At 46.1% G+C, this 25,631-nt stretch overlaps 1 protein-coding gene across 1 annotated transcript; it reads right to left on the bottom strand.

Annotated features, from left to right (window-relative positions):
• Window positions 1-1,645: 1,645 nt before the first annotated feature.
• On the bottom strand, window positions 1,646-20,423 carry MCM10 (minichromosome maintenance 10 replication initiation factor; the record flags this gene model as incomplete). Its single annotated transcript, XM_082309269.1, has 20 exons — window positions 20,403-20,423; window positions 19,091-19,145; window positions 17,967-18,287; window positions 17,076-17,180; window positions 16,347-16,481; window positions 15,659-15,833; window positions 14,686-14,851; window positions 13,757-13,924; window positions 12,231-12,347; window positions 10,565-10,764; window positions 9,465-9,565; window positions 8,292-8,393; window positions 8,068-8,185; window positions 6,893-7,121; window positions 5,170-5,329; window positions 4,372-4,490; window positions 3,395-3,508; window positions 2,363-2,508; window positions 2,109-2,151; window positions 1,646-1,729 (listed from the first exon to the last, which is right to left on the bottom strand). The coding sequence occupies exons 2-20, from the start codon at window positions 19,095-19,097 to the stop codon at window positions 1,646-1,648; spliced, it is 2,610 nt and encodes an 869-aa protein (XP_082165395.1). The 5' UTR covers window positions 19,098-19,145; window positions 20,403-20,423.
• Between the last annotated feature and the right edge of the window lie 5,208 nt (window positions 20,424-25,631).

Here is a 25,631-nt window from a genome sequence, read left to right on the forward strand (position 1 = left end):
AAATTCTGCTGGTCTGAATAAGAAAACCGCATGGCAGCCGGAGTTACGGACCACAAATCAATTCCTTTTTGTGATTCAGCACCAAGCTCTTGGGCAAACGAAGATATTGAGCAAGCAACTCATCCTCTTCCTCAGAGAAATGATACCATACAAACCCAGGGAGTGTTTTATTGCGCACCGTGTTTATTCTGAATGAGGAACCAACAGGAGAGATTGCCAGGCAATGTCACAGTTACATATTTAGTCACCTACTAGTGACACCTCACCCATCAAATGGTATCGACGCGAGACTGAAATGAATGCAGTACGCCCAGCAAAGCTGCCCAGCAAAAGCACCGGTAGGAGATGAGGGCTGCAAAACACTGAGATAAATCTGTCCAGTTGCTTCAAATGAAGTAAGTTACTTCTCTTGCAGCCCCTGTGCAAGCAAACAGAAGAGGTATCGACAAGGCCACTGGGACACGTGAGACTGCTGGTGGCAGTTTCACCAGATCACTGAGGTACTAGTGGTTTTAGGCACTTAAAAATACCCTGTGGTCCTACGGGGCATGAGCTAGGGGCAGCAGAAGGATCAGGTCCAAAAAAAGCTGGCCAAATGCCACAAGCATCCCTACAGAGATGTGCTTTCAGAAGAACACCTGTACGAAGACAGTCCTTCGCAGGAGCCAGCCCTTGGAGATCTCACCCTGCTTGGTCCGAGACAGCTACTGTCCCCATGCAGCTGTGCCAGCAGCAAAGGGTGACGTGGTGATGACCGGGAAAGATTTCAGGAAAATTTAAAATGCCAGAAAAAGGGTAAAAGCTATTAAATGTAATCGTTCAGCTCTTTAAAACCACTCACAAAACGGTCCCAGATTCATTAAAATTCTTTTCAAAGTGGGAGCTGGAGGTTTGTAGCCGTAAAGGTGCTGTAGTGTGGATGGTGCTGGGAACCCGGTATGGGCTGTGTGACAGGGAAAGGGCTTTCAAAAGAGCTCGTGATAGTCTGCAGTGTAAACACCACTGGTTTGCAAGGCCAAAGCCACTGAGGGGTTTTTTTTGACACATAAGCCAAGGAGACAACTCAGGAATCATTTGACATCTGTTCTTAAAGGTTAAAAGTGAGTAATTTTGGAGCCAGTGAAGAGTGCTCTGTGGCTACAACCCTCTTGCACCCCTTTCTGGCCAACAGCTGGAAAACCTTGACAGGCTGGCATTTGCACACCGCAGTATTAACTTCACAAGTGCTTATGGAGTCTACAGTCCTCACAGTTCATGATGATTTGTCACTTAAAATTCTGGTGAGGTCACTCTACACCAGCCATTCAACATAAATTGTGGGATCCCTAGGGATTTCTTGGTACAAATTCCTCTCTAGCTGTCTCTTTTCTAGGTTAAATCTTGTAAACACATTGTTAGTAAGAAAGAACAGGCATGAATGTGTATTTCACATGCAGCCTTATGCAGTCAATTTTAAAAAGATCAAAGCTGAATATCCATGCAGTCGCCGGGTGGAGACTTCGTGGATGTCCTTCTCATCAGGAATTCGCTCCCCTGCTCATTCATCCCTAAAACCAGAATCCTCTTGGCATTCCAGTAAAGAAATGTGTGGTTTAGACACAGAAATACAGCCTTATGTTGTGAAAAAAAAAAAATCAACTCCGGGTCACTTAAGACTATTGAGAAATTTTGGTTGTTCCTCCCCTCTTGGTAAAAGTGTTTCTCCACCAATCGCCGGACCTTTTTTCTCCTAGAAACATGAACCATGGAGAAAAGAAGTTAAACGTGTGGTAAGATGTCTCCCAAACATTTCTTTGACAGAAGTTGTGGTAGGGCTAAATTATCTGATTAAATATTGACAGACACTCTAGGAACCTTGACATTCTGAATTCTCACAACTTTGGTCAAAAGCAAATTCCCTACGGTTAAATAAAACAAAGCTTCAAGAACACAAAGCAAGAAGAGAAAGTCCATTAAAACACAGCCTGCAGGTACCTGTATGCACCTGACAAAACGCAGAGCTGCTTGGGTTTGCTGGCAGCGGTAAGGGCACTAAAGCAAAGCGTGGGACAAAAGTACCAAGAGAAGCAGAGTGCTGAGGCGCTCAGAAACCGCTGGCTCCCACTTACCTTTAGCATCCCGTCTCGCTCCCACTTGAAGAGGCCACAGGTACTGAAAGATGAAGATGGCAGGTAAGGACCACTGTGGTGTGTTTGCTGCACAGTATGAGGGGGTCCAAAACTAGCCCCGCACCTTTCCCACACTGCTCAGCACAAGGGCTAACATTCCCGTTTTAGGACATGGTTATGCGACTCCCAACACGTTACTTGTGAACGGAGAGTAGAAAAGCCCCAGTCACGGTTCCACAAGGCTCATTTCTTACCTGCAGTGCTTTTTTGGGAGCCTGTCAAGGGAAATAGCACGGTTTCCACAAGGACATTTGAAAAATCGCTTGATGGCATCATGCCAGTGGTAGTCGTGGTTATCCTGCACACACGTCTCCAGAGGCTTGAAATAGGTGTAATTACACTGTCGGGGAGGAGAAAGAGCTGTGAGTGCTTCACCAGCATGTGAGGCTGGCGACAGCTGAACATCTGGAGGAAAGCAAGCAACCTGAGCAACTTGGTCTAGTGAAAGGTGTCCCTGCCCATGGCAGGGGGGCTGGACCCAGATGATCTTCAAGGTCCCTTCCAACCCAAACCATTCTATGATTCTATGAAAGCACCTCTGTCTTCTCCCACCCTGAGGAGGCCACTGACTGAGATCATCACCCCAGGCTTTGTCACTGCTCCTTCTAATGCCATCCTCCCCTCTCTGCCACCACCCTGTGGCCCTGCTCCCAGCACCTCATGGGGCACACAGTGGCCCTCTGTGCAGCCCCAAAAGAGACAGGAAAGGCAGCGAGAGGGAAAGTCCAGCAGGGGCTGAAACTCCGGGAATAGGAGACAACTCCTCCCTTCCTCTCAGCACATTTAGGATAGTAACAAAGCTCCACTCCTCCTCCTGATGGCAAAGTCCCTGGAAATCCAGATAGAGGAATCCCACCCAGTGTTATGTTTTCAAGGCACTTTGCTTATTTTGTCATCTAATACAGGGAACTGAGGGTCCTGGTACAAAGTACTTCAGGGAAGAAGCTGATAAATATTTTCAGGACACCAGCGCCTCAGGAACCCACTGGCATAAAGATCAAGTTTTGGTGTTCAGCACAGCATTAAAGCCTGCCTTGCCAGTGTGTTCATGTCACTCAGTGCACGGGCTGCTCTCAGCAACAGGCATAAGGAATGAAACTGTCTCCATTTGATCCCTGCACTGCCAAGAGAGTGACTAATGGAAAAAGTCTGCAGGATGGTCCAGCGTTATTTTGTACAACCCATGCCCCACTCCCCTGCTGTCACCCTGGCTCCCCTTCACTCACCGTTTTACATGTCACAACTCGACATTTCAATTCTTTAATGCTCCTCATCTTCTCTTCCATTTCTTCCTTTTTCACCAGGGGCTGAAAGTATTGCTCCTGCAGTTCAGCCTCAGCCTGTGGGGGCACACAAAAAGGGCTGTGAGGAGATAAAGATGGGAGAAGGTACTCCATAAGCGGCCTTAGGGCAAATTACTACTGGGCCTGCTTGAAGCAGACTGCAGACTGGGAGCCAGAGAAACACCAAATATCTCTTGCTTCAAAAAAATCCATGTAGTGCACGGGCTGCGCTTCACCAATGCTGAAATGAGCCACCTCTGAGATGTATGAGTGGGAGGGTTTAACAACAGCATGTACTACTGAAATAAGCACATACCTACAAGGACAGCGCAAGGAGAGGTCAGGTAGGCAGATGTAATGAACAGAATTGGTTCTTAGCCAAAATATTAGCCCTCAGAAGACCTTAAAACAACTAGGACTTCATACCAATACAAAGTGTCCAAGACAAGAGCCCTGTGCCACTGGAGGTGCTGTATCCCTGGGAACATGCTCAGCGAAGGCCCCGATGGGAGAAACCCAACCTGCTGGCATTTCACAGGCTCCACAACTTACACGAGTCCCAGATGAAGGTGGCAGCTGTCTTTATGTGGCCAAGATGTCAAGAAATGAGGGACAAAACAGGCACATGGCTAATTTGGTCTTAAGGTAGAAGGATTTATTTGATCATCCACTAACCAGGAAACTTCACTGATTCTTCCAAACACAGCAAAAAAAGACGAAGGCAACTTGACCTTACCATGGCTATGGCGATAATGCAGACTTGCAGGCACTGTGCCCTGTGTGCTCAGAGACCCCTGACCCCGCTCACCAGGACGATGTGGTGCCTGTGACATGTTTGGGTGCCTGCTTCTTGCTGAAATCATTATGAGGAGTCCAGACACAGTTCTGAGCCCTCAGTCATAGCTGGATTGAGGCCATACCTCTTTCAGGACATCTGTGTGCTTGGATTTTGCATTCAGGATTTTCTGGAACTCTTCTGACTCCAGATAGGCCAGCTGCTCACGCCGTTTCTTTTGAGCAGGCTCCAGTTCATCCATATCTAGGGAGACAAAAGGGCTCAGTCCTACAGAAGCCAAGTTCAAAACAAGGTTGTGATCTCTAAGCAGGACCACTGTAGGAGATTTTGGAAGTCTCAGGTCTCTCAGGCAGATGTTCAGGTCAAACAGCAGCCTTTCACAGTTCAGGAGAACATGAAGCCAAGTTCAAATATGGCTTCAGAAAAAAATAAAAGCATTTTTTTAAATAACATTGCATCTTCTCTCAAAGTACTGTACTAGGAATTTTCACATCACTCCCAGGGGAGACAGCAGTGCTGCTTCCCTGACTGACAGAGAAGCTTTGAAGGGAATTATGCAATTCATCCAAGATCACACAGTAAATCACCAGCAGGCAAACTCAAGTTCCCACAGAAAATTCAGAAACCTTCACAGGTGGGACTATTTCTTGGTTTCCCTTGGTTAAGTCAGCCATGCACTGCAGACGCTCAAATGCCAGAAGAAAGGGAAGAGATATGAGGACAGGGAGCTATCAGAGATTACATCTCACGCTCTCTACAGGGTTAGAGATTGTTTAGCATTTGCAATAAACCCTTTAAGTTCTTAACAGACCTAACTTGGCCTCTCTTTGGCACAGCAATTAAGTCCTTAGCCCAGCAACTAGTGCTCTGTTCAGCAGGACATAATCATATTTTTTCTATTCTAGAAGCCAACATAACATACCATTCTCTGCTTCTGTACCTTGTGGCTGAGCAACATTTTTCTCAACTCTTTCAACAATTTCTAGGACATCATCAACATCAGCTCTTTTCCTCTTGACACTGTTCGGATCAGTTTTAGCAAGAATCTGGCCTTTTGCTCGTAGTCGGTGTATCGCAGCCAGCTAGAAAACAGGAAAGAGCAGTGAATACGTTGGTGACCACTCTAGCTCCCATGTTCCTACTTCCAGAAATAGCAGAGGAAGTCTGTCAAACGGAGGAGACAAGATCCGCTGGCCTGAGCGCGGAGCTGGCCGAAGAGAGGCCCAACAAAATTTCCAGCTCTGCTGTACATCTAATTCACCACATCGCCCAACCTCTTGTGACTTCCCAAACCATAAAATCACTCCTCCAGGGGTGTTACCAGGCTTGCTATCTCTGCAGCTGTGCTTTAACTGCTTCACAAATCCGTAAGTTTTCCAGAGGAATCAAATCACTTGAGATTTCCATATAAATTGGTAATAATTGGGAACTAACGGAAAATTGCGTACAACTATTCCTTTCCATACTACCAAAATGTTAAGACTCCTTCTTCTTTGCTGGAAGAGAAAAGTTTCTTTGACAAACATGTGAACAGATTTGTGCCAAGGAAAGATGCAGTCTGTTCTAGCTAGACACCAAACTTGTCCAAACTCATGGCAAACATAGCTAAACCAGTTTAGTTGCCTGTTGTTTACCTGGCAGACGGCAAACACCCACAATACACAGCACTAGCAATGCCAAAGAACAAACACGCACAGTTTAGTACTCCAGGGATTTTCAGCAGAAATCCCCTGCCTCTTCCCAGCACTTAAGTGTTTTCATGCTCGTAAAACAATCAATAGCGACAGGCCTTGCTCTCCTTTCTTCTGTAAAAATCACTTCAGCACCTCCCATCCTGGTCCAGGACCTATCCAGAACCCAATACTTTAAGGTGTCCCAAGCTCCCAAAACACAAGAGCAAAAGAGCAGCCACTGGCGGACAGAGAGGCTCTGCCCCACCTGCATGAAGAACAGAGTGCAAGCAGAGCAACACAGCTACTCCAAACTGCTCTCCAAAGGTCATGTCCCCAAGAGGTGACAGACTATGTCAGGTCATGAAGAACAGAGTCACTTCTACTCACAGAAGCTGCTAGCGTGCATAAAGAGGTGTGTCTTCAGCAAAAAGCTTAGCATCAGGCTCACGACTTAAATGAGATGCCTTATCTCCCCATCTCCTTTTCCTCAGTCCCATCCCGAGAGGCTCCTCTGTCCCCTGCCCACGCCCAACTGGCATTTGCCAAAATTGCCATTGTGCCAGTGGCTTCACTGATGCTTGTCTTCAGAGCAGATCAAGAGTGAGCTCATGAGCATCACACATGAGACAGATCGTAACAACTCACTGCTGACCAATTCAGGTGAATTTTGAATTAGCAAGAGACACCAGCTCCTGTGGCCAAACGTCACAGACACAGCCCCCTCTGTAGCAGCTCTTCCACTGCTCTGGAGGTTGACTACACGCATGACATAAACCTTGGTACTAACAGCGGTCAGGAACCGCAGGTTTCTTGTGTACTGTAATACAGCCCAGTCCGATCCCACAAATCAGAAACTTCACCAATATCAGCACTGAGCTGTCCTGTATCTGATCAAAGACTCCTCTACTACCACAAACCAAACTTCCCTTAACCTCCCCTTCCTAATACTCCAAAGATTCAAAGAGATGTTACCTTTTTGGCTTCTGCCAAGCTGTCTAGCTTTGGTGTTGGAGGTGGAGACCCGTCAAAGAAGAGTATATCTTCTCCTTCTGAGAAGCCTGTGCCCAGCCTGGGCCTTTGAGAAGTTGACATTTTTGCAGCTTTGGGAAACTCTGCCCCAGGTTTTGGGGAATGGAGCGAGGACTGTCTGGAGGAGGACGGCAAAGCATGGCTGCCGGCTTTACTTGTGTTCTGGAGAAACCTTGTAAGGCAAGAAAAATCCATTGAAATAGGGACACAAGTCAAAGAGACAGAAAGGTTTAAGGAACAGATAGGAGCAGAAGGGATGCAGACTGATTTTTCACTAATTGGCCTTTTATTGCTAGAAAAATCATGCAGCAATTCAGGCATTCAGGAGAGGAAAACAAGACTGGTAAGGAAATCACCAGGTCGCTGAAGTCAAGAGTGACTTGAAGAAGCCACCAGGAGTGAATGACTAATTGCTTTCCAAAATAAAAAACAGAGAGACGCATCAAATGAAGCTGGGAGCTGAAAACACAAAAATGGGCTTCTCTGCAGAACAGGTAGTTAAGCAGTGGGACTCCTTGTCACAGGAGTCACATCAATGCTTAGGTTTACGTAGGCCATGGTGAAGAGGTTGGACAGGTTCATGGGGAAAAAAAACAAACCCAACCTTCAGAAATATTGTGACAGACACCACCTCTAGCTTGGGAAGTCCTTGAAATACATAGTGGTGTAGGCTGGAAGAGTATTTGGGGGAAACATCATCATGATTGTGCCTAGTCTTATTATTCTCCTTCAGGTTCTGTTTTGGCTCCTGTTGAGCCTTTTGAGGCTACTTGACTACATCCATCTCAAGTCTCACCCAGGCTGGCTCTTCTGAGGTTCTTGTTAGGTTTGTTAACAAGATATGCACAAAACACTTGGCAAATCTTAAGGTTCAGAAGACCCTTGCAAGCCAGCAATGAACAGAACCATGACTCCTGACCCCAGTTTCGTACTCTAATCAGCCTCTTCCCATCATGCTTTCCAGTTGCTGGGCACTGTGCTGGAGCATTTAGTTCTCCACTGAATACTGGGGTATTTCTATTTAAATGAAGTTTTTATTAAAATAGCAAAACACCTCCCACAGTTATACTTAGGGCCACAATAACAGAACCCTTCCTGTGAAAGTTAGTATGTATTACCGCCTCTGAATCTCTTCAGATCGCTTTTTCCTGGCCTCCAGCCACTTCTGTTTCTGTTGCTTGAGCAGTGCTGAAGCAGAGACAGACTGGAAATTGGCCCCTTGCTTCTTTTCAGCATCTGGGAAAAAACCAAACCAAACCAAAATAAAAAGCCACAAATGTTTGCTCAGATGGAGGCTGAGTGATTTCAGGAGTGGGTTTTCTTTCAGGCAAAAGGACAATACCTGCTTTGGTCCAGTGTTTGCAGAGGTTTCGTGCTCCAAAAGTTGGCTGTGCCAGCAGTTCCTTGAATTCGTCAGAACACTGCATGGGTCTCTTTGCTGCACCTGGAGTGGAAGAGGCAGAAATACAACCGATTTGGAGCCAGGAAGGGAAACAGGCCTGGCTTTAAAGATGTAGTCTAGGTTGGAAGAAACCCCTGTGGGTCACCTGAGTGAGCAGCCCCACAAAGCAAGGCCAACTTCTACGTTATATTTGGTTGCCCAAGGCTTTGTCCTCACAGAGCACATCATGAAGACATTTCTACCCCTTCAGCAATTTCATCAGTCAGTCAGTTCCCCATCGGCCTTGGCTGTCTGTGGTGCTCCCACCATCGTTCCCATTTTTAGAATGCTTGAAAACCCCAAAGACACCACATCTTATCCCTGGAGAATTAAGAGCAGCTAAAAGCTAGAGACAGGACAGACACTGTATTGGCTGAAATGGAGGCAACAGTTGGACTTGATGATCTTAAGGGTCTTTTCCAACCTTAACGATTCTGTGATTCTAAGACATCTATGTGGCATCTAGAGCACATAGTTTGAATAACCTGTCATCTGCTTTACACTGAGCATAAAGAGGGTGTAATATTAAGAGCTTTACAAACACAAAATGGAGGCAGAGAAGATCAGTGACATCCCAAAGGCTATGGAAGGAACATGCTTTGAAGATCACAAAAGAAAAGCACTAGAAACAGGCTGGATACTCAGGAGGTCCCCTGCATTGCAGCCCTGACTCTGATTTATACTTAGTATTCCTTGGAAGCTTTCAAGACTGACAGAAGTCATTTATTTTAATCAAATAAAATAAATTCTCTGGTTCAAAGTTCTTAAAACTTCCAATTCCCGTTAATCTGGCAAAGATCTTCTGTCACTGTCCAAAGGCAGAACAGGAGAGTTAATTCAGGGGCACTGATGAAAAAAAGATGCATGGAGCTACCCAGTTGCTTAGTTACATTTGCCTTCCAGCTGCAATCTCAAGAGGAGCTTTAATCAATTGAGAAAGCAGCCTGCAAACAGCTATCTCTGTAGCAAACCAATTGCCAGATTCATTCAGTGAGTACCAGGGTCCTGGGACACAGCTACACATCAAGCTAGCAATATCTGGAGGGTGAAGAGACTACATGGGTAGTTAGGTACCAATTTTCTGCCTGGTTTCCTGGACAATTGCATCAACTCCTCTCACGACCAGATTGGAGAGAGTGGTTTGAATCTTCCTTTTCGGTACTGCAGCTGCTGCACTAGAAAGAAGAAACAAAATCAAAACATCAGTTTTCCCATGCTTAGAGCAAGGACAGGAGCTTGAACGTTAGCCCAGTGCTTCAACAAAACTCCAGCCACCCTAAAAAGTGCCTCTCTCCTGTCATCTGTCTGTCTTTGGGAAGGATATGGATCTAAATCCGAATTCTAGCACAATGTTTAGGATCTCCCATTTCTCCCTGGGTTGAGATATGTATTTCCTACGCATTGAGAAAAAACTAATCATAGGTAATGGCTAAGCTTTGCTCACAGTTAGTTCCAGGGATGGAGAGGAGGCTGGAATTGCTTCATTACTGTGGAGTCACACCAGTTATCAGAGGGCAGTGGTAAGGGAATGGAAGCCATGAGCAAGCACAGGGCTTGATCCAGCTCTGACTCATCTTTCCACAGCTGAATTCAGGGGGATTTGGATGAAGAACATGGCCCCTCCATGCTAGCTACGAGATGCATACTGATCTACTGATCTTGGTCATTTAATAATACACAGGGTGTACTGCTGTCTCTTCATTAACACATAGCGATACTGTATTATTTCAGTCAAGGAAGAGAGGAGGAGGAAGTACAGAATACACTGAGTCTGAGATTAAAAGCAATGAGCCATAACAAATATGGTAAGGGAACGACACTGAAAAATACTCATCTCAGAGACTCGCATGCTTGGGATCTCATGATAAAGTTTGTTTCATCTACTGAAACACAATGCCGCCTTGCTTCACAACACAGTATTAATTTAGAGGTAAAAACATCCCTTACCACATCTTAGCGCTGACTGTTAAAATTTTCCTATCACATAGCAGCTCTGTTACCCCATGGGGCCAGGAGGATTACACCAAACGTGGGCATTTATTCCTATTTAGTGAATGTAGTTAAGTCAAAGGGATCTCTAACTAAACAGACCCTCTTAGAGATAGCTTCAGGCTCGCTTGTATATGGGAGGGAAATTCTGTTCAAAAGCAAGGGAAAGAAGCAGTTTATCTTACACTGAGGCTGCATATGCTGCTGAAGAGACACCTCCATAGTAAAACCCATCCTGACACAGCCTCTCCTTCAAACTGGGATTTTTCCGACCAACTTTTTTGGGAATGCGGCCACCAGAGAAGGTGGACTGCAGATCGGCCCGCTTCGAGCTGAGCTTCTTGTACTGGGATTGTACGTGATACTGACAATATTCACAGTCGTTCTGAAAAGGAATGGGAGAAGCCTGTTGCAGAACACTAGCAATTACAATTTACTTCATTCCTCTCACCCACATGCATCCTTCTATGGCTAAACTGAAGTAACATCTTGATCGTAGTACTCCAGCATTTGACCAACTCAGCAAACATATGCCCACACTCCAGCAATGAAAAACAAAACTAAAGTTGCCCATACTAATCACTGGAAAAAACCCTGCGTGTCAAGGAATTTTTAAGGCTATTCCTTGGCTCAAGTCAACTGATGTCCCAGGTCCTCTTGCCCAGATTCTGTACTCTTGACTCTGAACTGTATGCAATTTTCTTCCTAGTATGAACACAAAGGAAAACTAACATCAGAGCATGATATTTCATGCACTCATTTCAAATTAATTCATCAGTTTGCAGTGTCAATCTGAGGGAGTTTAGAACTGAAGATAGTGAGTCTGCCAGTCAGAGACAGCAGTGCCATAAACACACTCACTCAGGGTGTTCTTTAACTTCTTACCAAAAAAATAACTCTGTTCTCATTAATATTCAGCTGCCCCAGGTTTGTATAACTACAACTACCCCACAAGCAAACATTTGTTGTCACTAACTAAACAGACAGCCAATGCTTTCAGCAGGTTCTTCTGCCAGACAGCCTCCATCTACCGTTTGTTCCAGGTGGCACTGGAACATCTCACTGACACTGAGAGCCCTGTGCACAGCCACCTCCTGGAGTGGGTCTGCAATCACAGCCTTGTTCTGCTACAAGTACCTTCTGTATTTGTCCTCCTCCCACTCTGCACACTTTGAGTTCCTCCCCAGCTCTTCACTCCTTCATTTTGTCTCCTCCTTCTAAGTGCTACCCTACTAACTATAACCCTTCCAACCTAGGGTTCCTTTCAGGTATCATAACATCACCATGGCCATGAAGTGACATAGTCCACAAGTTCTTTAAACTATTACAAGTCAGTACTATCCCAAAAAAAAAAAGAATCCCAACACCTTTTTCCTCTCATCCCCAGTGCCCCACATTCAGGTATAAATATTCTGGCAGCTTGCGGGCAGGCTGGACCAAGGAAATCATTGGGTTAAAACCATCTCCAAAACCCACAACCATTCCCAAGAAAAACCTCCTGTTGTTTTACCTTGGATGAGCTCTCTAGTGCAGTGCATGGAAGCTTGCACCGGCACAAAGGAGAGTGAAAGGGTGTGGAGACGGTGGCAGTCATGGGTCAAGATCATCCTTTTCCTCTGCAGCACCAGCTTAAATTTTAACTAAATTTCACCACTTAGGGAACTACCGTGCTGCTGCCACAGTGCCATCACAGAAACAGCTCCACTGGGTTTAATTTCTCAGTTTCTCCACCCAGTTTAGTTAGTTACAAGTCAAGATCGAGAAACAAGTCAGAGTCGGAGCATCAGTACAAAAGCAGCAGCCAGATTTTTACCAACAGCTTAAGGATGTCCTAACTACTGAGATACAGACCAGGTTCACGATCTGTGCACAAGGATCACCGTTCTTCTTTCTGGCTTTGCAGGTGCCCATGTCCAGAGCTTCACCCATGAGGAGGATCTTCTGGGGATGGTCAACAGACAAACACACCTAGAAAGAAATCAGAACATGCCTTGAGGAGGACTGGATGGGATTCTCTCTCGATGACACTGGTTTGGCTCTGGACCAGTTTGGTACCTCTGGTATTAACAATGCAGTTTTAAAATGCAGGCCTAGTTTCAGAAAGCCACATGTCCTGTTCAGATTGAGAAAAGGCTCAGTTAAAAAGAAAAAAAAGTGAATTTCTTTCTCACAAAGAGATGAAAGACATTGGATTTCTATGCTCAGAGCCTCAGGAAACCAAAGACCAGTAAAGTCAGATCTACTTGTGCTATAAATGATGGTCCTGTACAACCACTTGGCTCCGACGCCATCATGGCGACCACATTCGTCAGCGGATGGGAAGAGAAGCTGTACTAGAGCTCTCTGTCCCTCTCCGTAAGTCTAGGTCCAATCGAAACTGACTCCTGTGCAAGCAGAGTGTCTACTTCACACAACCAAAGATACTAGGAACTGTGTCTGTAGGTAAGAAACACTTCTCAAAGTCAGTTTTAATGTAGTTCTAAATGTGTACATATTAGCTAAGAAGAGCCCTTCTTAACAGTTAAATACAGCCCTTACATTATATCTGGTATGCCTTTCCACTCACCAACAGGACTTTCTACTGCTTATTCATGTTAATTCAAGCAATTATATAGCTTAATAGACAATTAATGAGATTCTTAATTTTTCCATTTGGAGAATTTAAAATGCAAAACACTACATCACCAGCTACTAGATTGAAATTCCCCTTGACAGAAGTCAGTAAAAACGGTTTCCATTCCGGTGCAATTAAAAAGATATTAAAAAAAAATAATTTATTAGCAAAATGAATCCACCTTAAATGTTTTGATACATACAGAAAAGTAATTCATCATGTTCTGCACTTGCAAGTAATTCATTAAACAAGCGAACTACTATGTATCAACTTCCTATACATAACACATCATTTGTTTAATAAATGAAATATTACTTCTTCTCAGTCATGATTTTGGAAGCAGGAAACATTTTGCAATCACATCTCATGCTTAAATTAGAAGAGAGAAATGAGCTTCCCCACCTTTTTGAGCTTTGAGAGACCTCCAGGCTGAAATAGGCATTGCACTGAAGTAAATGAATAAACCGAAATGAAAATACACTCCCTACATCTGTGGAAGAGCCGACTGCTACCGAGAGCAGATTAAACACTTGAATAAACTCTGGGTTTAGATGCTTAATAGGACTTCTTGAAGTTCAGCCTTCCAGAAGGCCAGGAGCAAATACACACCACGCAAATATCTGAGTGCAATTTAAAGTGTTTAGGCAGACTGCTGTAATTTCAGCCTTAACATCTGTTATAAAGCTAAATCTCAAGCAGATACGAAAAAGTTCAGCTGTGCGTTTTTATCTACAGCTGATGGGCAAGTGAAAAATCCTCTCACCTCATCCGAGCCTTCTTTAGGTTTCATAGGATTAGCATTGAGCAGCCCGATGACTGTGCCTTGGTCTGTCTTCCAGTGCTCTTTGTGGACATCACCAAACAAGAAGAGCGAGACACACTGATTGAGATCCCGCAGGTCATTCAGCCGCCAGATACTGAAGGTTCTGCCCTGGAACAGACATTCGCTTTCCTTTCAGCTCTCAGTACAGGGACACTGACTGCATCCCCTCTTGCTGTTGATTTTAAGGAGTTATTCTGATTTCCCCCCCTCCCCCGGGTTTTCTTGATTTAGAAAAGCACAATTTGTAACCTCCGTAGAGGTTAGATACAATATCTCCAGCCGCACCACACAGCGAGTCCTGGGATTCTTAAAGGCCAAAATAGCACACTAACACTGCTACCACCACTCTTCCTGATATTAAAGCTGGACAGCACTCTTGCTTTCACCCCACTGAACAAACAAAACCAAGGCATATCCAGATCTCTGTTTCATCACTGACTTTCTATAGGACACGTACACCATCTAGGACAGAATGACCTCTAGGGAAACGATGGAAGCACAATGTGTTGGCACATTTAAAACAAGAAGGCTGTCTAGAAAGATTCAGAGTCGCAGTCTTTTTTTTTTTTTTTTTTTTCCACAATGGCATTTAACATATAACAGTGGATGAACAGATTTAAGACAGATTTATGCCATGGTTGCATTATCCAATGCTACTGTCTGGGACAGTTGCACCAGGTAAGCTAAGGACTTACTCCATGGACTAAAAGCAGCATTACTGCATGAAACCAGACGAGCCAAGATCTTTAATACAGTAGCTTTTCATTAACTACATGGAGTTGGCTGATTAAGCTGAAGACCTGATTAGTTTATCAGGAAAGAAGACCAGCATTTCACTTGAAGTGAGCAAGGGATACAAAGTTACTTACATTATTTGCACTCTGAGGAGTGATCTTCTTCACTATGACTCCAAATGTTACCCAGTCTATTTCCTCCAGATTTTCTGCAGCAAGTTTGCTCTTCAGCTGGGACAGTCGGATCAGCTTCCGGTTAGCCATTTTCCTGTCCATTTCAGCCGATGAAACCCGGGGTTTTCTAGATCAAGCAAAAGCATGTAAAAGAGAACACATCCATTGGCATAAACGGGCAATCAAAACCATCCAGCATTCTCCTGGGGAGGCTATGTCTTGCTGCAAAATGCCTCTGTGCCTTATTTCACCCTGAGTTCACTTGACACAAAACCTCTCAGTTCAGGACACCATACAAATATCAGAAAGCTACTGATTATGCTGGTTTTTGTCAAAAAGCTGCACCGCAACTTAGCTCCAAGCCTGCATTAACTCTACTCATTTCAGGAAGGACTGACCATCATGACTGTCTGAGCAAGGTTTGGAAATCCAGCATGGTTTCTGGTGAGGAAAGGCACCGTCAGTATTCAGAGACCTCTTGTGGCCACATCGAGTATGGGGATCACGAGTGTGCTCCCAAGACTTCTCAGCGTGGTGCAAAATCTGCTGAACCAGAGCACAGTCAGGCTTTGCACATGCCCACTGCCTCCCTCCTCCACCACTGAGGACATCCCAGGGAAGGCCGTGTTAACGAAATGGTAGCTTTTTTTGTTAGAAAAGACCAAAAGTGAAAACAGAAAGATGGTAATAAGACAAAAGTCAATGTTAACCTATTGACTGATCAACCAGCCAATGCTGTGGCTTTCTGTTACATCCCCTAATGACAGCTGACTAATCTGACATGGTTAAATGATGTATATACAGCAAAACAGAAATCCAGTCGTCCACGCACCACCTGTGTGACGAGCATCACAGGACGTCAGACTGATTGTGTTTTCTCTCCCATTACTGGAGGGTGATGTCCCCAGACAGAGCTCAGTGCTGGGCTGCTGACCTTAATCGCAGTCCCGAGAAGGTTTCCACAGACACCGGCTGAGCTGCTGCAGAGGAGCAGGTAGGCATGTGAGGAGTCCTCTCTCTGGTCACCTTACTGGGTGTGTTCCCTGTGGCAGACTTGAGAGGCTGGAAAGCCAGACTGATGACTTGCTGTGGAGGAGGAGTCTTGTTCTCTTTAGCAGGAAAAAAAGCAAAAAAAAAAATCATCTTGATAATGAAAGAAAACTTCTAAATAAAAATTAAACTTGACCAGAGTCAGGAGTCTAATATAACACACTTAAGAAAAAGGTGCAAAACTGCCTTAATTGTACTGAACTGGTCTCCCAGTCAGCTGGGAACTGACAGCTCCAGATCAGTCACATGTAACTCAAGCAATGAGTTCTGCCTGGTGAGGAGCTTCCCAGAGCAGCTCTCATTTTCCAGGCAAGCTAAACTGTAGGATACACAGATGCAAGCTAGACTGCCGTCAGTGTCCAAGTTAACCATAGCAGTACAGAGCATAGCACCCATTGCAAAAACACAACAATTAACTCTGTAGTGAGCTCTGTTCCGCTGTGACCAGACTGCTGCTGGTGCAGCGACTAGTGTAAAACTATCCTGGATGTGTCTACACTGCTGCTGTGAACTAGATAGGCTTTCAACAAAAGTCCAGTGTGTTTCAGTGAAAGGCAGACTGAGAATGGTACCTGCTGAGGATGCTTTTGATTTCTGGATTCCTCGCTTGGCTGGTGGTAAAGGATTACCCAGCTGGGCTGAGAAACATGGTGACTCTTGCAGCTTCTGAACTTTCCTTTCCTTTAAGGGTGGACAGTGAGATTTACCTGGCCAAGAAAACAAAAAATTATTTATGAGATCTCAGGATCTGGACTCAAACACTAAGAACTACTCCAAATTAAGCAATTCTCTGAATAACAAGTCTACATAGAAGCTCTTCAGCTAAGTTGCCAGCATCTGAAATGCAACAGCTGGAAAAGCCCCAATGCCTCTTCCTCATGGTGTCCTAAAATTCTGGATGTCACTGAAACTACAAAGCAGTGGAAAGTAGGAACATCCCCTTGCTTTTCAATTTTCCCATGTAGTTTCATTACTACACCTAACGTGCTACAGCAACAACCACAGTTGTGTTTTCTGGGTGTACCAACGTCTGCCAGTAAGAAGGGACACTTCCAGCAGAAGACCCTGGAGCACTTCAGTCATGAAAGCTGCCCCATGTAGAGTCAACCCATGATGCAGACACCAAAACTGCAGCTCATTAATTTAGTCTGTAGCCGCAGGAAACAACCTGTGTGGGAATACACCAGATCACCATTCCTCCTTGCTACTCAGTGCCCACTTTAGGATTATCTGGAGTCTTGCCTATAAATTGCACGTTGGTAGGCCAACCAATCATAAACCCATTTAATTAGTCTCATTACCAGGGGTTTTCTTCTCAGGGCCTGAACTGGACTGCTGCCCAATAGCGGTCTTTTGCAACTGCTCCTGTAATGTCTTCATCTGTTCTTGCAATTTTCTCAGCTCAGCTAGGAAAGAGAGGAGAAGAAAAAGGATAATAATGAAAACAGCGGGAAGCCATTGCAAACAGGGATTTATGAGATCCCTGGAAGCCTGGCAGTTTTACTACATCATAAGAACTTAGAAAACAAAGACTCGAGCCACAACACATTTACCTAAGTCTACATAGCTCACAGTGAAGGGACACTTTTCCATACAGCCTGGAGCTGACTTATCTCATATAAATATTTTACTTGACTGTGGTATGTTCCTTGCCATGTTGCATATATCTTTCCTACCGAACATAAGACAATTTAAATGGCTGATGATTGCACTCCTTACTGTAAAGAAATGCTTCCAATATAATCATATATGTGGCCTGGACACAGGAGGGCTCAGGGGTCAGCTCTGCTTCCACACTGACTGGTATGGCAGAACCTCCTGCTGCTAAGTCCTGAGAGGGAAGGGATTGTTGTGCTGGTGAAAGATGCCAGGATGACAGCCCTGAAGACTGAAGCAACATTGCTCTTCATCAGACAAGACACAGGGACATAGGCAACCTTCCCTGTCCTGCTCACCAGAGCTAGTTTAGTCTCCCTGGCTTACTTCAGTCCTCTGTCTTTCTTTTGGAAAAACAGGTTTGGTGAGTTTGGCCATTGAGCACTGAAAACTGGACTTAGAAACTTTCACAAGGACTTTCTGTATTCCCCCTCTGGGCACCACCCTAAAGTGAGAAGCAGCAGGCCCTGCCTTCTGCCCATTAGCTCTCTAAAGATATATATCGCAAATCAGATAAAAGATGCTGTTACAGAAACCTTGCAGTTCTTCGTTGGTTTTCTCTTTTGCCTGACTGGGAGCTGAAGTAGGGAGAGCTTCTTCTGCCGCCTCCTCTTCCAACAGGTCATCTACATCTCCAAACAGCGTAGCCAGGTTCTCCTTCTGCTCATCAATCATGCTGTCCTCAGTATCGACCTCCTCAGTGTAGGACACATCATCTTCTGCATCGAAGAGCTCATCGTATTCATCTGGTTTTCCCCCCTCATCTTCTGGGGCACCTTCCTCCTCAGGAGAATTGCCCTCCTCAGTGGCCTCGCTTTCTTCCAGGAGGGAGGCCAAAAGATCCAAGTCATCATCAGCTAAGGCAAAAATTAAACTCAGCGTTATTTCTGTCCAGTTAGAGGGAAGCCGCCACGGAATAAAACATCCAAGATACTCTAATCACAAGCTAATGACAACTGAAACTAAATCAGAGCAGCAAGTGGCATTCTTAAAAAACTACTTCAACTTTGGCTAAAGGAAGATAAAGCAGCTTCCTGCTGTCTGGCTGGATGGAAATGTGATTGCGGACACTCTCAGCTTGTGATCCAGGCTGGCTGGCAGGCAGAAAACTTGCAACCCACTTAGCGCTGGCTTTTCCTCCTGTGCAGCTGCTTGTACAATAGCTGCTGTTACAAAGAAAAGCCTTGAGACCTGTAAAGTTGTAGCTAGGAGCTCTACAGATGCCCATGTGGCTTTTGCCAATAGAAGCTGACGAGGAAGATGCAAGGGAGGCAAGAAAGCATATCCTCACATACGCTTTGCTCAAGGAAGAGAACAGAGCAAAGAAACATGGATCAAAGGTACAAATAATGGAAAAAAGAAAATCAAGTACAGAGAGAGGAATGGGACAGACAGAGCAGAACTGAAATTCAGTACAAAATAAGAAATATATTCAGCCTTTTCTGCTGAAGAAAACGCAAAACCAGGGAAGGGGCAGAGCAGCCTCACAGAAAAGTGACAACGAAGGCAAGGGGCAACCTCAAAGGCCTCCTCAAGTGAAGTCAGTGCAACATGACTTCCCTTGCTAAAAGGTTTACCAAGCTTTCTGAACACCAACTAATGTAATACACGGTCAGAAGACAACTTCCTACTGAAAGTAAAAGAGTACTTTCCCCCTTACCGTCCATGATTTCACCAGGATTTCTTCAAGAGCCCCTCAAGGAAAAATATATTCTCTGTTATGGGGAGAACAACATTGATACTGTTAAAACAGATATAGCTCAACTAGAAATACATGTTGTGTTCAGGCTCCTTATTTGATGATTTGCAAACCACCAGCTTGTTTTTGTTTACAGCTGCAGATGAGGGCTCCACTAAATTTAAAACTTCCATGTACATTTTCTACATCTAAAGTCTGACCTATGCTGAACTCACTGCAGCGTAAGGGCATTACTTTTAGAAAAAAACCTATAACAGACACAGATTTTAAGAAATGCCTACCATGTTCTCCCAATAATAACCATTTACACTTGATCGGTTCTGTGTTATAATTAGCATTTAACTAAAGCAAATTTTCCGAAACGGATTCAGTCTTCATTTGAAAATGGAAGAAGGTAGCAGGGTTTCGCTCTCAACTCACAACCCAATTCTTATTCTTAAAAGCACACGGTCTACATTTCTCACAGCTCCTCCATTTCACAGACACATGGCCATAAAAAATAATCAGCACGGGCAGACATTAATGGCCAAGGGAAGACTGGATAACAGAAGAGAAATCCACTGGGGATGGATTACTCTCAAACCCGAACTCTAACTCCGTGCTTACAGGTCTTCCTGCTGCAGAGACTTTTGTTTTGCCCATAAACTCCATTTTTGATGGTTCTCTCCTTTTCCTCCAGAATATTAATTTTCAGCAATGAACACAACAAAACCGACGGGCATACACGAGCAGGCGTGGCTAGTGACCACCGCACAGCTCCGGGCTCCCGCTGTCCTGCTGGTGACACTGGCCCGGGGATCCACCTGGTGACTGGCCCGGGGATCCGCCCGGTGACACCGGCCCCCGGATCCGCCCCGCTGCCGAGCGGCCCTCACCCCGGGACCGCCCCCCGCCTCTCTCCCGACGGGCAGCCCCGGGCTCCCAAGGCCCGGCAGAGGCCGCCCCCCTCCCCGTGGACCGCAGCAGCGGCGGGATCCCCATCCCTGCCCCCAGTGGATCCCCGATTCTCCTCCAGCGCTGCCCGGGATCCACACCTCCCCCCCCAGGGGATCCTCCTTGCCCTCACGGCCTCCTTCCCCTCACGGCCCCCCGCTCCCCTCCCGGCCTCCCTGTCCTCCCGGCTCCCCTCCCTCACCCAGGGGAACCCCGACCTCCTCCAGAGTTTCCCCGCGGACCGCCGATCCCCCACCCCAGCCTCTGCCCCCCAGGAACGGCTTGCGGGGTCCCGCTCCCCCCGCTCCCCCCCGCCCTTCCCTCACGCAGCCCCGCTCACCGCCGGCCGCCCGCTCGCCGGCACCCGCCAAAACTCCAACCAGGCCCCGCCCCTCCCGCGCATGCGCGGGCGCGGCTCCCGCCCGCGCCATCCTTAGTCCTGGCAGCGGCGGCGCCGCCCGGCGCCATCTTGGTTGTGGGCAAGCGGCGGGGAGGATGGGGATGGGAGGGGGAGATGGCGGCGTAGGGATGAGCCGCTGCGCTGAGTGAGGTCATGGGTGTGACGATGGTGACGTCATGCCGCTGCTGTACGCCTCGGTGGAGCTGCCTGAGGTGTCCCGGCCTGCCCTCTGGGGTAGCCCTGCGGCCTGAGGCCTGTGTCCGAACGGTGCCATGCCCGTGGCTCTGGGTGGGCCCCCGCTTCAGCTGCCCAGAGCTGCCTGTGTCTGCTCAGAGCGGGCTCCGGGAGCGGTTACAGCAGGGGCCATAGTCCTCTGAATAACCTAAATAATCTCTTATTTGTGTGTGCACTTGGGTTAGGCCAGCAAATTCAAACCCAGGTATTGTCATGTGCAGATTTTGTAGTCCAGTTCAGTATTTCTTTGGTACAAGCAACTATGATTCTGTGAAAAATAGTATTTCTGAATACATACAAGCTCATCACTCTAGTCCCTTTCCCCGTGCATCAACTGTATGCAGAAATTTCCCCCAAAACAGAAGGATTTTAGCTCAGACCCCAAGGCTCTTGCAGTAAAGCCACCCTGTACAAAGAAAGAGAGGATGTCTCCGGTATTTAAAGGCCAGCGGTACTGGTACCGCGTTAGGATAGATAAACTAAGGACAGAAATTCCGTGGCAGCTGAAGGAATCAAGAAGAAGTTCCAGCAGATGGCAGGAAAAAACCCAAAGAGAGAAATGCTCCGCTGAGCAGTTGAAATGCTCGGCTGAATAGTTGTCAGCCAAGCTGTCCAGTGCGTATCACACTGGACTCTCTGGTTTTCAGGTTTTCTCCCCAAAACCATGTGCCTAGCCCAGGTGTGCTGGGCTAACTTGTTCTGGATGCATCCGCCTGCGTGGTGCTCGTGCAAAGGTGTTTCGGGGAGCCGGAGCAATGAAGAACGACAGGAGCTGGGGAGGAGCGCGTGGGCGCTGGGGGCCCGAGGGGACCCCTCTGTATTGCCGCTCATCCACGATGGAAGTGGGGAAACACCTTGTGCCCCATCTTGGCATGGGTGCGAATCCATAGGCAGGCATCGGGACACTGTGTTTTTCATATTTTCCCTCCCTCTTGCTGCTAATTGCCGGCGTGACCCAGGCTAATCACAGAGCATCACCAAGTCCCCCTACTCGCCACCTAACTGGAGTGATGATGGCTTGCCCTCTCCTGCGACTTGAAGTTTGCAAATCCCGAGATACCTTCCTGCTAACAAATCTCAAGCCCACCCCACAGAACTGTTCTGGCCCCTTCCCAGTCTGGATTTTAAATCTGAAGTGGAATGAAACGCTTCTGGCTCCTGTTCCACGTCGAGTCAGGGTACTGATTGCGGGACACGCTGCTACACCAGGATTGTCCTTTGTTAAAAACAGGGATATGCGGACACGTAGTAATCCACGGACGTGTAGATCCAGTCACTTTGAAACACAAATACATTTTATCTTATCTTTCATCTAAGGGAAAACAAAGGGGGTGCACTTAAACCTGTGCTAATGAGCATCTGCTGGCCGTGGCCACCTGTCATGATAGCCGTCTGTCTGTCCTCTGGACTGCAGTTAATGATGGCAACAACAGACAAATGATCCTCCCTGTTGTGTGGACAGGTTTCAGTGTATTGTGGTTTTGTTCTTTGCAGTTCCTTGTCCCTCCTGATTTGCACTATTAGACCTGGTATCTTATCTTTCTATGAAGACCTACTTCAGCTAATGCCTATGTCTTCCTGTTAGTATTCCTGTGCTAAGATCCCTTCTCTTTCTGACGCCTCTTAAAATGATTAATTTTGACTTGACAGATGCATAAGTAATTCCTCCTTTGGACTTTCACATTGATTTTCTGTGTTTTCATTAAGGTTAATTCTCCTCAGATGAAATCAGCTCTATTATCATTCTATTAGTTTGATTTTGGCCTAGTAACGTTTCCATCAGATTTTGATCATCGCGGAATCCATAACTATCACCAAGCTCCCGTAATAAAATTGGATTCAGGGAAAAAAGCCCATAAATCCTACTGTCGCAGGGAACCAATTAAAAGCCAATAAGAGATTGTGTCTGCTGGGAGTACTTGTAATTGATGAAGAAGGTTGCAACCAAGCTGATGAATACCTCTTCACAACAGATTTCAGTCAGTTCTTGCGTTACCTGAAATTATGGATGAAGCTGTGTGAGAACATGAGCTACAGCCAACAGAAAACAAGAATCCGGAGTCTACAAGAGATAATTAGAAAAACAGTGAAAACCAGCAAAACAAAAGCAACTCCTCACTTTAATTACAAGGGCAAAAAAGGGATTGTTTTTCCTGGTATTGGTAGCTGAGCATTTGCTGATGGCACGACATGAAAAATACACTGAAGGAATATTTTCTTTGGCCCAAGAAACATCTGCAGGTATTTTTCTTGTGCATATGTTAAGAATATTCATCTGCTGAGAGTGAAGCATAGATCTTACACTGTTGAGGCCTTTGTTTTGAGTTAATCACCTCTAGACTATTTTCTGTTTCAGGTTTGAAGCAAAATACTGAGTAAAATATTGAGTCACCAAACTTTTCATTTCTAATTCCACTATTGATCTGTTCAGTGTGTTTTCTCCTCTGTGATTCGGATCTTTACCCACAGGGCAATTTGGAGAAGCACTTATTTATGGAAGCAGGTTGACAGGAGAATTTGTCACGTACAAAATATCTGCGATAACTCTGCCCATTCAGTTGTGGTACCCAACGCCCCTAAGGCTTTCTCCTATAGAGTTGTTCCGTTCTCCTTAGCAAAACATCACAAGATGACATAAGCTATATATATTAATTTTACTGCACAAGCATCTCTCTCTTCTATCTAACTTCAGAGTACAGAAGCATGTTGATCAGCCACACGTGACCTGATCTTTACCTTCGTTTGGAAGACAAGCGTTCCTGCCCCCGTACCTGAAAAGCCGTGCTGCTGATGGACAGCAGTAACGCCTGGGCTTTATACCACGGCTTGACTTTTTTTTCCTTGAGAATGCTCTGCGTGGCCTTGTCTGAAGCTGGGGGCCCAGCGGAATTTTCCATGTACCCTCTTACGCTAGAACAGCCATCCCCAAAGAAGAACCCCTCTTCCAGGTGCGTGAAAATGCCCTTTCTCCTCACCACTCAAAGCACCGAGCTGGGATCTTCTCATAGACCCTGTGAGTGCAGCGGAGAGAGGACAAGCAATGACAAAACCGGGTGATTCTTTTAGCTAATCTCTCTTAAAATTGGAATCCGGTGTTTCTGGAAGTGAAACCCCTCCGTGAAATGAGTCAGCAGCGAAGGCCACGGACCAGTTGCTGTCGGTCGTAGTCTCGTGTTTCTTACAGAGGGATGACACAGCTCGTAAGCCGCGTCACGGAGGGCGAGCGCATGACGACTCCTTGTAGGCAGCACTCCAGCGAGGGTGTCAGATGTGCGAGGAGCCGTGTTTGGTCTTGCCTCCCTGGTGGAGTGCTTGTGACCACCCTTTTGCAGCTCAGCAGTGACAATTGCTTTCTCCATTTCTGGTGTACGTGGAAACTGAGAAAACCTAGATTTTCAGACTAAAACCATTGCTAATTGCAGTCATATCATAGTCTGTCCTGACATTTAAGACCTTTTAAGACATAGAATCATAGAATCGTTAAGGTTGGAAAAGACCTTTAAGATCATCGAGTCCAACCGTTAACCCAGCACTGCCAAGTCCACCACTACACCATATCCTCGAGCACCACATCTACCCGTCTTTTAAATACCTCCAGGGATGGAGACTCAACCACTGCCCTGGGCAGCCTGTTCCAGTGCCTGAATGCCCTTTCGGTGAAGACGTTTTTCCTAATATCCAACCTAAACTTTCACGGGCACAGCTTGAGGACGTTTCCTCTCGTCCTATCGCTTGTTACTAGGGAGAAGAGACTGACCCCCACCTGGCTACAGCCTCCTTTCAGGGAGTTGTAGAGAGCAATAAGGTCTCCCCTCAGCCTCCTCTTCTCCAGGCTAAACACCCCCAGCTCCCTCAGCCGCTCCTCACCAGACTTGTGCTCCAGACCCTTCACCAGCTTCGTTGCCCTCCTCTGGCCACGCTCCAGCACCTCGATGTCCTTCTTGTAGTGAGGGGCCCAACACTGAACACAGCACTCGAGGTGCGGCCTCACCAGTGCCGAGTACAGGGGGACTGTCACCTCCCTATTCTAACTGAATTGTATTATGCGACTATCTGCAGAACGGGTACGGAAGTAGCTATTCTTTTCAAACGAAAAAAAAATTGCGTTGATGGAGATCTGTTAAGTCCTGAACTCACCTTGCTCTGCCCCACCTCCTTTGTCCCCCAGCCGATTTACTCAATCGAATGCTATCCCGTAACTCCTGCAACGGGACACAGTAAATACCGTCACCGCAGCTGTCAGTTCTCGGTTCACAAATCCCCGCTTTGGACTACTCGAAGCCTGCCTGGTGAATAATTAACATTACAATGGTCTTTTACCCTGATTGGCTATGTTCTGAGTAGAATTCATGCCCTTTTTACTCAGTAAACTTTTTTACCATTTTATTAGACTCATGCTGAACAGCTGGCATTTTCATCAGACTGCGCGACGGCAGCCGTTCATGACGACCGTGGCACTGTCCTAAGGAAGTCGGAAACATGGAGTAAGTCAATCGCTTCCACTCACACTAGTTCTGTGGGAAGCTTATGATCCACACAGGCCTCCAGGGGGATTTGGGGCGACCCTTTCCACAAAAGGCATTTCCCTCACCTTTTCCCTTTCTGCATTAGGAAAACGCAATTGCCTAAAATCCAGAGACAAAATTCCTGCTTGCTTGCTTTTAATTCCCAACAACTTTTTAACTGACGAGTCCCTCAGATAAGCATACCCCATGGTTACAGTAAGGTTTTGGGATCGGGGCACCGTTTTTTGTTAAAATCATTACAAATGTACAAAGAAAAACTAATTACAATTGCATTTTGTTATGGTTTTGCCCTATACATAAACCTACGCCAGCATAGGTGCTCTAGTTATACGTACAATTTCTTCTGCATTTTATCTTTCAGAGGTCCAAGTATTTCTATAGATCGCACTGCCTAGATATGAAGGAGGAT

This window comes from Platalea leucorodia, assembly GCF_965183815.1.
Source record: "Platalea leucorodia genome assembly, chromosome: 4".
Lineage (NCBI taxonomy): Eukaryota > Metazoa > Chordata > Aves > Pelecaniformes > Threskiornithidae > Platalea > Platalea leucorodia.